At 42.6% G+C, this 14,186-nt stretch overlaps 1 protein-coding gene across 2 annotated transcripts in view; it reads left to right on the top strand.

Annotated features, from left to right (window-relative positions):
- PARP8 (poly(ADP-ribose) polymerase family member 8) overlaps positions 1 to 14,186 on the top strand; it is a 131,767-nt gene that overhangs the window by 60,416 nt on the left and 57,165 nt on the right. For both annotated transcript variants that reach the window (XM_042028378.1, XM_042028379.1), the window contains exons 4-6: positions 8,404 to 8,493; positions 9,795 to 9,865; positions 12,259 to 12,336. In XM_042028378.1, coding sequence (XP_041884312.1) covers positions 8,404 to 8,493; positions 9,795 to 9,865; positions 12,259 to 12,336 — 239 coding nt within the window. The remainder of the gene's footprint in view (positions 1 to 8,403; positions 8,494 to 9,794; positions 9,866 to 12,258; positions 12,337 to 14,186) is intronic.

Raw genomic sequence — 14,186 nt, 5'->3', positions numbered from 1 at the left:
TCTTCACTCTGGAGTAGTGAATCCACGGTCCCTTGCCAGCAGCCTTGACCGCAGTAGAAGTGGTCAGCAAAACTTGGAATGGTCCCTTCCACTTGGCTTGCAAGGGGTCGCTGTCCCACCACTTGATGTAGACCCGGTCTCCAGGCTGGAATGGATGAGCAGGTGTGTCCAATCCTATTGGTTTGGATAACATGACAAATCTCTGGAGCTTCTGCAAAGTGGAACTCGGAGCCATAAAATATTTCTGCAAATCGTTTTTACCTCTCATATGAATTTCACCTGGGTTATGTGGAATCTGGTATGGCCTGCCATATAATATTTCATAGGGACTTATGTTGTCCCTTCTCCTTGGCTGTATGCGGACTCTCAGCAAGGCTATAGGCAGGGCTTGAACCCTTGTCATGGATGTCTCTTGACAAATCTTGCAGATCTGGGTTTTGAGGGTCCCATTCATGCGTTCAACTTTGCCACTTGCCTGGGGCCTGTATGGTGTGTGCAGGTCCCAGGTAAGTCCCAAAATCCTGCTGACTTCCCCAACCACCTTTGCAACAAAATGTGGTCCCCTATCTGCTGACATTCCCAAAGGAACCCCAAATCTTGGTATTATATGATTGAGCAAAGCTTTCACTACTTCTTTTGCTGTGTTGGTGCGACAGGGGAACGCCTCAGGCCATCCACTGAAGGTGTCAACCAGTACCAGTACATACTTGCATCCCTCTCTACATGGCATGTCAGCAAAATTTATTTGCCAGAAATCTCCCCTGAGATCTCCTGGTTTTGTCGCTCCTAACACAACTCTCCTGCTTGTGTCAGGGTTGTTTTTACAGCAGGTTTCACACTTGCTTGTTACAGATTGTACACTATCAGTCATCCCTCTCCCTATCACTACTTCCCTCAGATGTTTTAAAAGATTTTCTGTTCCCCAATGGGTACTTTCATGTTCTCGTTGGGCTATTTCCCAAAGGATCAGGGGTGGAACTATGACTTGTCCTACTGGGGTAACAGCCCACCCACCTTCTTTGATCTCAGCCTTAAGGAACTTAATTAATTTATGATCCCTCTGATCATATTTTGGGGTAAATTATGACAAATCTATCTCTTTTTATGGTACCACTGCAAAAATGCCTTTTTCTGCAATCCCCCTGGCTGTTTCATCAGCAAAATGATTTCCCAGTTCAAGGGCTGTTTTCCCTTTTTGATGACCCTTGCAATGCATGATAGCCACTTCCGTAGGCTTCCAAAGGCTCTGTAAAAGTGCAAGAATTTGTTTAGCAGGCTTAACCTCATTACCTTGAGCGGTCAGCAGGCCACATTCCTTCCAAACAGCTCCGTGGGCATGCACAACACTGAAGGCATATTTGGAATCAGTCCATATGTTCACCTTCTTCCCCTCACTCAGTTCTAGAGCTCTTGCTAGTGCAATGAGTTCAGCTTTCTGTGATGATACATCTGGAGGCAAGGCTTTTGCCTCAGTGATTTTATCTGAGGTGGTTACAGCGTAACTGGTCATCCTCCTACCGTTTTTCATGAAGCTGCTCCCATCAGTGTACAGTTCCCAGTCTGGATCTTTCAAAGGAACATCTTTCAGGTCTGGTCTGCTGGAATAAGTTTCCTCTGTTGTCTGCAAACAATCATGCTCAGGCACACTGTCAAGTAACGTGGATGATAAAAACATCACAGGGTTTACCACAGAAGTTGTCTTTAGAGTAATGTCATCCTGTTCTAACAACACAGATTGGTATTTGAGTATTCTGCTAGGGAATAGCCAGTGTCCCCCCTTTTGCTCCAGTACATTTCGCTCCAGTACATCAACAATGTGCTGCCCAAGGGTGAATTTACAGGCCTCCTGTATCAGAAGGACTGTTGCTGCCACAGCTTTCAAGCATCCTGGCCAACCCTGGGCTACATTGTCTGGTTGTTTTGAAAAACAGGCCACAGCTCTTCACCGGTCTCCAAGGTGCTGTGCCAGTACCCCCAGAGCAACATTCAGTCACTCACGTGTAAAGAGTTCAAAAGGTTTAGTCAAATCTGGCAGCCCCAGAGCTGGGACTGACATCAAGGAATGTTTCAGCTGTTTAAATGCAGCCCTGGCATTCTCTGTCCACATGATTGTCCCTTTTTCAGCTGCTTTAAGGACCTCATATAAAGGTCTCACCAGTATACTGTAGTTTGATATCCACAGGCGACACCAACCTACCATTCCCAGGAAGGCCTGCATCTCCCTTACGGTATGGGGCTCTGGAAGTCAACAGATGGCTTCCTTCTGTTCTCTGCTGAGTTGGCGATGTCCATGGAAAATTTCCAGGCCCAGGTACACCACTGTTTCCCTGGCAACCTGTGCCTTCTCTTTTGAGACCCGATACCCACTTTGGCTGAAAAAGTTCAACAGACTTACAGTGAGCTTTATGCAGTCGTCTCGTGTCTTAGCCGCTATCAAGATGTCATCAACATACTGGAGAACCGCTCTTCTTGGTTCTTGTTTCCTCCAGTCCTCAAGCTCCTTTGACAGCTGGTTTCCAAATATGGTCGGGCTGTTTTTGAATCCTTGTGGTAGAACTGTCCAGATGAGCTGGGTCTTTCTCCCTGTTTCAGGATTCTCTTACTCAAAAGCAAAGAGTTCTTGGCTATTCTTATGCACAGGAATGCAAAAGTGGGCATCCTTGAGATCTAAAACAGTGAACCACCCTAATTCATTTGTTAGTGTTGTCAAGTGTGTAAGGATTCGCTACCATTGAGTGTATGTCCTCTGTTATCTTGTTGATTTCCCTCAAATCCTGTACCAACCTGTAGCTTTTACCATCGGCTTTCTTTACTGGCAAGATTGATGTGTTGTACCTGGATTCACATTCCACTAACAACCCAAATTTGAGAAACTTTTCAATCACAGATACCAATCCCTTGCGAGCTTCTAATTTCAGAGGATATTGTCTTTGCCTTACTGGTGTAGCCCCTGCTGTGAGTGTGATACTCACAGGTTCAGCTTTTTTGGATCTCCCAGGAGAATCATCGGCCCACATTATTTGAATGACAGCCTCTTCAACTTTGGGAATTTTTCCTTGGCATTCCTGTACAAGAATAGCAGCTGCTTTGATAATTTTAGATTCTGGGATTATAACTTTCACTCCCGTCTCCTTGGAAAACTTAATTTCTGCTTCCAATTTTTCCAATAAATCCCTGCCCAATAATGGCATTGGGGAATTTGGCATATACAGGGTGAGTGACCCAGTGTTTTCCCAATTTAAAGGTTGGAAAAAAGGCCTTGTTTCACTTACCTATGTAGCTCCGATCAGATCCACAGTGTCTTGACTCAGTTTATCTTTTAAAGTGTTTAACACAGAATCCGTGCCCCAGTATCAACCAGAAATTCAACATCATATTCCCCAGCTTAGCTACAACCAAAGGCTCTGCTGGGGTAGTTATCTTCGGTCCCCGTCAGTCCATATTGACAGTTAGTTCTGGAACTGGGGGCTTCTTTTCTGCTCGTGATGGACACTCATTTTTCCAGTGCCCTCGCTTTTTGCAAATTGCACACTGGTCCTCAGCTAGGGGAAAAGGGGGATCCCTTTTTGATGTGTCTGATGACTTCCCCTTATCATACTTCTTCTTGTGGTGTGGTTTATTATGTTTATCTTTGTCTGCTGAATCTCTGTTCTTCCAGGCTACATTCAACAGTTTACTTACGTCTGGTGGCCCATTTATCTTTTGCAGCTTTTTCTTTATGTCATTAGCAGATTGACCTATAAACAGGTAGGGCAGGTGGATCTGCTGCTCAGGTGAGTCAGGGTCTAAGGTAGTGTATTTTTGTGCAGCTTCCTTAAGCCTATTCAGAAACTCTGTGGGGGTCTCATCTGGATTTTGTTTGATCTCATATAACCTAGCCCAATTCACTGCTTTAGGAACGGCACATTTTAACCCAACAACCACCCCAGTCTGGGTTTTGGGATTTTATGGCCATTTCCACATGCATAGCTACTCTCTCTGGGTTGTCCCTGTACTTCCCAATTGAGTTTTTCCCCTGCTTCGAGGTGGAATTCTCCGAGGGAGAATGGTGTCTTTATATAAATCACTCCCTCATTTCCCACAGCCTGTCTCAGAGGTGCTTCTAATGCAGGTTCTTCTTCCCCCTCCCCCTTTGTCTGTTTTGGACCTTGTGTGTTCAGCGACAGGACTGACTGCTTTCATAGCTTCTCGGGCTATCCTGCCCCTTCTACCACCCTGCCTGTGAGAACCATCTGTATCGGGATCATCCCATTCACTTCTAATTGAAACTACTTCATTGGTATTAAAGATTGTTCCAGCCGAATGTTGATCAGGGACTGTCTCGCTTTTTGTGGCAGTGGAGGGGTAGGGAGTCAGGGGCTGCAAGCAGTTTCTCCCATCCCAGCTCTGCAAGAGCCACCTGGATGGGGGCCATCCCATCTGCCCCCAGCTTTAACATCGGCTGCGCTGCAGAGGGGGGAGAGCGACCGGCTCCTCCTGTCTCTAGCTCGAAAACCTGCAGTTTGCTACATGGGGGAAAGCACTCGGAATCACCCATGCCCATTTCCGCCTTCACTTCCATGTTCGGGGAACTCGGGGAGAGGCGGCCAGCCCGCCCCTTCCCCTCCCCCGTCCCTGCCTCTTCCCTGTCCCTGCCTCTGGAAAAGTCAGAGGACGGTGGCCAGTCCGCCCCTTCTTCCGCCTCTGGGGCAGTCAGGGGGTGGTGGCATGCCCACCTCTCTCCTGCCTCCGTGCCCACTCTCCACACCTGACGAGACTGGGGGTGGGGGGGGGGCCGCGCTGCTCCTCTGGCTTGGAGGTAGCCGCTTGCTCCCTCCCCGGACCCCGCTTGGATGGCGGCAGATGTGGTGGCGGAGGTGATGGCGCTGCCGCTGCTGCATCCCACACTTGTGCAGGCTGCCCGGCGGCAGCTCCACCCCCTGCCCCACCCCCACTGGCTGTCCCGCTCTTCTGTCCCCCACCCCTACCTGTGCAGGTGTCTTGGTTTGAAAGACAGGTGTCTGCTAAGGAAGGCAGGAGCCCCCCTTGGAATGGCCGATGCAAGCCCCCTTCCCTCCGAGTTACTGCAATTTTGAAATCAAGGGGGCTTTTAGGCAAAGATGTGGGAAATAGGAATAACAGTTCTTTACTATTATATATCTATATGTGTAGAACCAGTCAAACAAACAGCAATAACTCTGGCAGTAACAGCAAACAATCACAAACCCAGTCCCGGCCTTCTCGGCTGTCGGGCCCTTTCCCCTCGGGTGCAGTTCCGCTCGCAGCCGGCAGGGGCGCTGGCGGCTCCCGGTGAGCAGGGCAGGTGCGATGGTTCCCCCGCGGCTGCAGGGGGCGCTCCGGAGCGAGCTCGGGGAGCACGCGGCACCGGCGGCCTGGGATCCCGGGAAGGGATGGGACAAAGGAGCTTCACAAACCCCTGGGCAGCCGATCCCGGTGTCCGGCCAGACCCTCGGGAACAGCAGGCTGGAACGGCAGGCTGGAACAGCAGGGAGGAGCACAAATCCGGGCGGCAGACACGATGTATCCAAGCGGGGAAATCCCTGGAGGTCTGGGCAGGCAGAGCGAGCAGGGCTACAACGCAGCGAAGGCTCCAAGGAATGGTGGGGCAGGGCGGCCACGACCCGGCTCCGAGTGGGGCGGGGAAGGCGGCTTTGGGATCCCGGGTCTTCTCCAGCAGAAGGAAAAGCAGCTGAAGAAGCAGCCTCCCTCTCTGTCCGATTCGGGAGACCGACTGCCCACACACCCAGGTGAAACAAAAGAGTAGCCAGATGCGCCTCACCCCATGGCCAGCTCTTTTGTTTTTCTTAAGGACCCAGCCGTTTTCTCCCGTAGCAACACGAATGGGGAAAACTCCTTTGACAGAAAAAAAACCAAGAGAGCTCCTAAGACCCCCACAGCGGGCTGCCCCAGTGGTTGAACGGGGGGGGGGGGAGACCCCGCCCCATCGCGCAAAGCTGGTGCCACCATATCTAGACCTGTCATATCGATCTCTCTGTTTGTATTTGTATGCATGCTAGCTTGCTGCAGCTTTTCCCTCCCTTCCTCTTTCTTAAAGTCATTTCTATGGTATTTCTCTCTACTACATGTGCTTCTTCCCTGTTCAGATACATAATGAAAAGTTCTGCATATCTTACTTCATCAAACCTATATAATGATCTCAGTTCTACCATCAGGTCAGTAATGATACCGTTTTCCAGGCTGCCAAAGGGAAGCCATTTTCCCTGACTTAACTTTAAAGTCGGCCAAACTCTTGTGGATAGTCTGATTAACTCTCACTGGCTAGAGTAGTTCTCCGCCCTGTCAGCCATTTCCAGTGTTTATTATCAACTCTAATGGGCTGTTAGGAGGGATTTTCTTGTTTTCTTCTGAAAAAACACCACCCATGTTTGCTCACAGACAGGAAAACTGCCAGAGGGAAGCTTTTAACTCTGGAATTCAGCCTGCAATCCGGCCTCAGAATTCTGACTTCCCAGGCAGTTTATCTAGCTACTCCACAAACTACAGCACTTTAAAATACTAAAAAGCAACTAGTTTTAGCAAACAGTAAATGCGCGTGTACGAAAATTTGGTCTCAACAGGATTCAAACCCACAACCTCCCGATGTCCCAACCAACCAACCAACCCAAGAGCCTCTGGGCTCTTGTGGACTCCACGGAGGTCGTTCCCTCCTTTCCACAGTTTGCAGGGGAAAGGTTTAAGCTTTCCCCTTTCGTGGGCTTCTCTGCCCCCAACCTTTCCACCTCCCTTGGAGATCTCATTGCCTAGTGCTAGCACAGTATCGGTCCTCTTTTTAACTCACCTTCCTTTCCGTGCTTCTGCCTTTCCGTGCTGGGTCCTAAGGTCCTGGTCACAGTCCTGGATCATTGCTCTGGCCCCTCTGTAATTTGCCAGCAGAGAAAGGGGCAAAGCAAGATGTGTTCCAACCCAAGACTGCGAGTTTCAAGGTCTTCAGTGTCCCTTCGTGGTTGCCAGCAACTGATGCCTTTTCCTGCTCTTAAAATCAAGAGTCAAACACAGTTAGAAGGGAAAAAGGGATTTTGCTTTGGTATTTATTTTAAGGATCCTTAGATGCAGCACGTCCAGGTCGAATGCACCAAAATGCACACCACAATGCCCACCCCCAAAAGATCTGGTATAACATTGTAGGTTTTACTAATTAGCATATCCATAAATATTCCCCAATGAGAGGCTCGAATGAGCCCCCCTCCCCAAGGAACCTTCCCCTGGCTGGTTCTATCTTAGTTTACAGAATGTGTTCTGGAGAGGACCTTGGGGCCTGGGGCACACTGATCCCTAACTGTGAAGCTTCTAAAATGTTTAGTCTCCGAGCTGAACAAACGAGTCCAAGAATGTAGGCAAAAAGCACTAAGAACACAGAAGTTGTAAAAAGGTATAACAGGAGTATAAAGGAAAAGGCAAAAAATCATCATGGCATCACCAGCATTATGCTTAAAATTGCATGTGAGTTTGTGCATGTTGCTGATGTGGGACCAAAGTGTTCAGAATTGTAATAGATAAGTCCTTCTTTCAGTTTCTTATTTGTCACTTTATCTGTGATTATCTTAATTGTCAGCCTTTCTGCTCTAGAGCATAGGTTTCAATTCAGCCCAGGTCATTAGAAAACAAAGTATCATTACTTTCATAGGCAGTTCAGCAATACATGCAAAATTAGCTTCTGCAGATAGTACTCAAAAACTTGCTGTTTCTTGGTTTTTGTTAATCAACATTTAGTTGGAAAGCAAAAAAATAAACTAAACCATAAAAACCTAACAGACACACTCCTCAGTCTAATCCCTACATTTTAAAAGAAAATTTGGTGAAATAGAGTTACAATATTCATATCTATACCAATGTTTTTGTTAAGTGAGAAGAATTTTTTTTCCTCCCTGAATCAGGCACAAGAAAGGTTATCCACTGATTAGAAGACACTTCAAATAACCTTTATGTGACTAGGCAAAATGAGGCACAGGTATTTTGCATAATTGGCTCTTAACACCCAGCTCTCAGTGCAGCTTTCACTCTGCATAGCAGATCTAGCTTGAGTTTTGGTATCAGACATAGCAAAAAACATAGAACAAGTATTAATTTGGAAAAGGTAGGCCACTCTGAGCCTTGTGGGTTGGTTCAGAGCAGTGCCTGGTGTGATTCACAAAAACCATGACATCAAACTCCAGGGTTTTGCTTTATAAAGTTTAGGTCTGAATCTCCCATACTTGTAACATTTTTCTTTTTGTTAACAATTTCAAGGGAAAAAAGCTGAACACACCAGGAAGGTGTTAGTGCCCAGCTTCCCTAAGAATCTGGGGAATGGTTCCTTGTGGTACAGTGTGGGGTAGGAAACATTGGAAGGGGCTGACAAAGCACAATGGAACTTCAACCATGCAAAGTGTTTTTCTTTTGTAGATAACACTTACGTTTCCAGTTCTGATAACGATGAAGATGTGTTAGTTACAACAGAGCCAATTCCAGTAATTTTCCACCAAATTGCTACAGGTAATCCTATTTCTGGAGAGTTTTATCAAGTTCATAATTTTTGAGGAAAGATACGATGTTGCCTGCGCTTAAAGGGAGATATGTTAAAGTGTTCAGCTCTACAGTTTGCTATTTTCTCAGTCTTGTTCTAGTAAATTGTCCTACATTTCAGAGTAGAAGAAATTAAAATATTTATTTTGGGGATCACTACAATTGTGTGTAAAATGTAATTTTTTCTTTTAATGTCTTGCAGCCTGTGCTAGAGCAATTCCCCTTGAATACAGTTAGAGGTGCTTAATACTTTCCAATTACAAGTTTTCATGTTCACTTGCTTAAAACTTCACTAAGTCTTTGCCATTGCAGATGAAACAGTCTATACCTATCACTGCCTCTGGTGAATTATTTCAGGAAATTTCAGACAAAATGGTTCAGCTGTTTCACTAAATTCAACTATAGAAAAACTATTTATTTCTTCCCAATGATTTTGGAAACCTCTCATTTTAAATAATTTCCTTATTTTCAAAAAGTACTTGATACATGGAAGGGTATGCTTGTCTGACATACAGGTACATTTATACTGTATTTAATAAAGATCTGTGCATACTCCATAGAGACATTTTAGATTCTAGCAGACAGATTCTCTGATTATTTCAGGCTGCAGGAGAAACTGCATAGAGCACTCTTAATTCTGGCAGTTCTTCAGATAGGAACACTTGACTTAGTAATTTTTTTATTATTATTATTATTCTTTAGGGCATTTTTTTGCATAACATAGAATTACTTTGAATTCCACTGGAAGACCAGTATGATCTTCAGTCTCTGATCTCATTTATACAGATGTAAATCAAGAGTAATTTTACTGAAGTTGTTGCAGTGGCACACAAACAAAATCTTGCTATTATCATCAGAAGTTTGAGATAAATTTAACTTTCAAATATTTCTGTAATTTGAAAAGAAATTAAGCCCATAATTTTACAGTAGAGTAAAGACCTATCTTTTCATTTTCCTGAGGGTTTTTGATTTTTCATTCTTTTATAAATTACACTAAATTAATGAATGACACTAAATTGTAAATCACAAATTGGGAAAAACAAATGTCCTAGATGGATCAGCTGAATTTCAATTCACACTTTAAAAAAGTCTTCTGGGAAGTAGGGGCTTCCTAATTTTAGGCTGTTGCATTGTAAACTCTTTGATGCATTTGATTTCTGTAACTTTTTGTTTGTTATTTGCTTTACTACTGCAATTAAAAATTCCAAGTCTGCATATGCAAAACTCACTTTTTTTTACGTATGTTCCTTCTTTCTTTTTTTTTTTTTAAGAATTAAGAAAAACCAGTGATGTCAACTATTGCTTATCCATAAAGTCAAAATTACAGAGGGAAAATGGAGAGGTATGTATTTCTCGTGTGCGTATTTTAACAGAAATTATTTTAAGAAGCAAAAGCAAATAATAAAATATGACTGTTTACCATAGACTTCCTATCAAAGTGTGCTTATTCAATCTGTGCATGTTTACATGTTTTAAAGGGTGAGCATATTTCTCTGTTTTTCATACGTGGTTTAAGCAGTGATTCACTTAGTTGGGAGAGGTTTCCCTCCTATCCTAGGAAATATGTTTTTGGCGTTTATTTCATTATATGTTCAACAGTATTACAGACCCTGTTGGCCCTAAATATACTGCTCTCCTAGAGAAATAGATAATGATTCCATTACCTTCTAACCTGCTCTGGCACATAAGACCTTAATTACTTAGCTCGCTGCTTCTTTGTGTAGCCTGCAGCAATCCCACTGCAGACTCGAGACCTCTGCAGGACTCTTCTCACCATAAGCAGAGTCTTGAGTATGAGGGTCTTCCAGGCATGGTGGTGTTTGTCCTGTTCCTCCGGCACAGGTCTCTGACCAGTCTCACTGAGATATTAAGAAAAAAGTGGCACTAATGTGAAATCTACAGGGTTGACAGTGTTACAGCCTCAAAGAAGGTACCCCATAGGCTCCTGTCTCAAGCAAGAAATAGAGCATTGTCAGGACTTCGGGTGCTTAACTTAAAGACTTCCTTTGGTAAGGGTGGGTGCTGAGTTTCTTGATCCTGGAAAGGGGAGATAAGCATGCCTAGATGCTATTTGTTCAGTTTTTTTAGTAAATGAAACCTCATTTGATGTGAAAAACTGCGCTGAAAATACTTTGCTTCTGCTGTCTCATCATTGTATTGAGTGCTCTGTGAACATAAGGAAAACAAGTGTGGGAAGAATTTACCCATTTCCTTAAAAGCCTGAGATATAGTTGGCTTCTGTCGGACTGAGTCTGAGCTTGTATTTTGTTTCTAGTTCAATGTGAAAGTACTTAAAAAAAACCTTTATAAAAAGTGTCTTAACACTGACAATTTCTGTTGGCTAGGCAGTTCAAGGTTTGCTTAGAATATGATGGGTTTGTCACTATTCTAATGTGAGAATTAAATTTCTATTTTTTTGTGTAGAATTTTTGCTCAGTTGATTTCTGTTTTGCAACAGACTTCCCTCTGAAGTAATTTTATTATAAAACAAAGAAAACGAAAATTTATTTATTTTCAGTGAAGTAGAAGCAGAAATTATTTTTATGCCTTTGCAGAAAATATTTTTATGTCAAAAATTGCCATGAGATTGGATGAAATACGGTTTTTGCACTATATGTATGTATACATTCAATGAACAGAGCCGGAATTTACAGGCAGAGGTAGAAAAATGAGATTATAATGTCTGACCATAGAAATTGGGTGATAAGTGTATATACATATTGACATTTATGGTTGTGGAGTTTTGGGGTAACATTTATTTTTTGATTCATATATCTGATTGCTATTCCATTAGGACAGATCTGTGTAGGACACGACTAAGAAAAAAGGGGTTAATGATTATGTTCAGGTTGAAGTGAAGAATGATGGTTTTAACAGGTGTTCTTTAGGAGCTACTAGTCAGCATAGGGCATAGAAATAACACACGTGTTGTGGAAAACAAGAATTACTCTCTCAAGCAATTACATAGTTACAAGTAAAGGTCCAGTGGTGGGAAACAGAATATAACATTTAATCTCATGCTGAGTTGCAGTCAGTACCGGGATCAGTTCAGTTTACTTGATGATATTATTCACAAAGCAGCCTATTTAGAGCAGGTTTTACTTAGGTAAGCATGGGACTTTCTAATCCTTACTTTTCACTGTCTCAGAGCAGAGCTACTCAGATATTAAGTTTGAAACTTTTCTGGCACCAGGCTGGAATTTCTGTTAAAAATAATAATTAAGCAGCAGTGTGTCAGGTTTTCACAGAAGGAAATATTAGATAGTCCATGCTTGGACTTGGATTATTTCCTGAAACTATTAGAGTTTATTTATGAGAATGATGTAAAATAAAGTTGTAGTAGGTTGCTGACACACCAAAAGATATATGCCCAGAACCAGTCTTGGTGGGAAAGTTATGCTTTGTTTAGCAAAAGCACAGAGTGAAGTATCCCCACATAGTCTGCTGAATTATCCAGTTCTTTAAAATACCATGCTGTGCTTGTAGCCACACAAGTATTATTTTTCCAGCATATATTTGAGGTGTTTTTATGTACCTTGTAGTAGGTGCTTTTTTCATGTGGTATTTCATTATTCTTAAAATGGGTCCTCTGGAAAAATTATTCTTAAAGATCTCTTAAGAAAGGATGCTATGAGCTTATTTGTATAAGCATAATTCCTGTAGTTACATTTAGAGCTATTCATGTGAGGTCAACATGTTGCTTTTATCATTGTTAACTTTTTTTTTTCCATTAAGGAGTCACGGCACAACAGCACAGTTGAAGAAGACTCTGAAGGAGATAATGATTCTGAGGAATTTTATTATGGAGGACAGGTAATGCAGGCATTTTTTTGCGCAAGTTCCAAGAAAGTAATATTTGAGAGTTCTTATGTTCATTCCATTATACTTTTATGATAATATTTAATTTCTTACGTTTTTTCAATGTTGAGTAGAGTGGCATGTGTATATATTCATAGCATTTTGTAGCAGAAATATTGAGTATGTTAAAATCTGTAATTATATCAAATTCCAAATAAGATTACTTTGTTTACATCTGCAAAACTGTAAGAACCGAAAAAGCAAATACCCTTCAGAAAGCTTGAAAAGAGAAGCTAGTTGCTTACTTCCAGGAAACAGATAACTGACTCTGTAAAGCTTATCCCATTATTGATACAAATGGGAAGTCAGGCAAGATCCAAATCTGTTTCCTTCTGGAGGATTGCCATTTTTTAAAGTAAAAAGCACTGCATTTTTATGGTGAAAATGGTTATTACAAAACAATTTTGGTCTAGGCAGTAGTCCATTCTTTTTCTGAGCTCGAGAGTAAAATTCACCTTGAAAAATGCTGCATATTTGAAATGATTGTACTGCTCTGTGTCTTTCCTTCTGTTCCCTCAGCAGAATTAATTCTTACATTCTCCTGTGTATTGGGAAATAAAATCTTTTCATGCCTTTTCTTTTTGCAATATGCTTCACACTGCTAGTCTCTTTATTCCGATTTTTCTTACTTTTTAGCCTAAACATTGCCCCAAGGAATCATTCCTTGCTTACGTTATTAGAACTGTTTTTTTTGATGAACATTTTAGTGAATTAGGGTTGCTGTTTATGAAAGTTGTCCCTTGCCTCAGCCTTGAGGCTGAAGCCATCCGTGCCCTGGGTTGGGGCAGAGCCAAGGCTGCAGGAGCACGGCAGCAGTGCCAGCAGGGTGGGTCGGTGCAGAGAGCGTGGGATGCTGATGAGCAGGACATCACTGAGCTTCTTCTCATGCAGAGCCAACAGTGCGGTGGGGTTAGAACACAAAATTCATCTTGAAGTGCTTGACAGTAAAAAAACCAAAAACCAACAAGGCCCCCAAACAAACAAACAAAAAAACAACCCCATGCCTCTGAAAAGCTGTTAAAAGTTATATTGTAATTGGAACTGAAACAATGTATTTTCATTGTCTGAAATAGCTGACATGGGGAATTGACTCATGCTTGCTTCAGAAATGACTGCAGGAATTGCCTCCCTTCAGCTGCCGGCTCCTACAGCCCCATGCTGGGGAGGATCATAGACATAATTCTCTGCAAAGAGCAATGTCTTATTTTAATCTGCCTGAGAGGAAAAAGCTTCTGATCTTGTCCTGTAGTGATGAGTTGCGTGTACCGGCTTCATTTTTCAACTCTGAAGAAAGGGCAGTAACCTCAAGGTGAAGGAAAAGGCAGAAAACAGCTGGGAATGCTTATTTCTTGAACCAGGGCGGATACATGTGGTAAAGGATGCCTGGCAGTGCCCAAATGAATGAATAAATACTAACTCTGCCTGTGAGATATGAACACTGATAGCAGTACATCATTTTGCAAGGTGTAAAATGTTTACAAGGGTAAGAGAACTGTGTAATAGACAACACTGGTTAGAATTTAAGTGCCTTATATTCAAATGGAAACTACATTATATTGCATTATCTTCTCTATAAAGTAATACATTTAACTGAAGGAATAGTAACTGGCAAAAAAAAAAAATCATGTCTGCAATAAAAATAAAATATCAGTTGATTATTAATGTCTTGAATATAAAATATCCAAAAAGCAAAATAGGAGAATAAGGAAAAAAAAAAAAGGGACATCACAGAAAGTGTATTTTAAAAGAGGAAAAAATGTCGTGTTTAATCTAAAATTTCATGGTCAGAAAGACAAAAGTCTAAA

Source organism: Corvus kubaryi, unplaced genomic scaffold (assembly GCF_017639235.1).
Source record: "Corvus kubaryi isolate FWS band 111438036 unplaced genomic scaffold, C.kubaryi_AGA036_p1.0 37308, whole genome shotgun sequence".
Classification (NCBI taxonomy): domain Eukaryota; kingdom Metazoa; phylum Chordata; class Aves; order Passeriformes; family Corvidae; genus Corvus; species Corvus kubaryi.
Note: the sequence above shows the minus strand (reverse complement) of the source record. Positions and strands in the feature narration are given on the sequence as shown.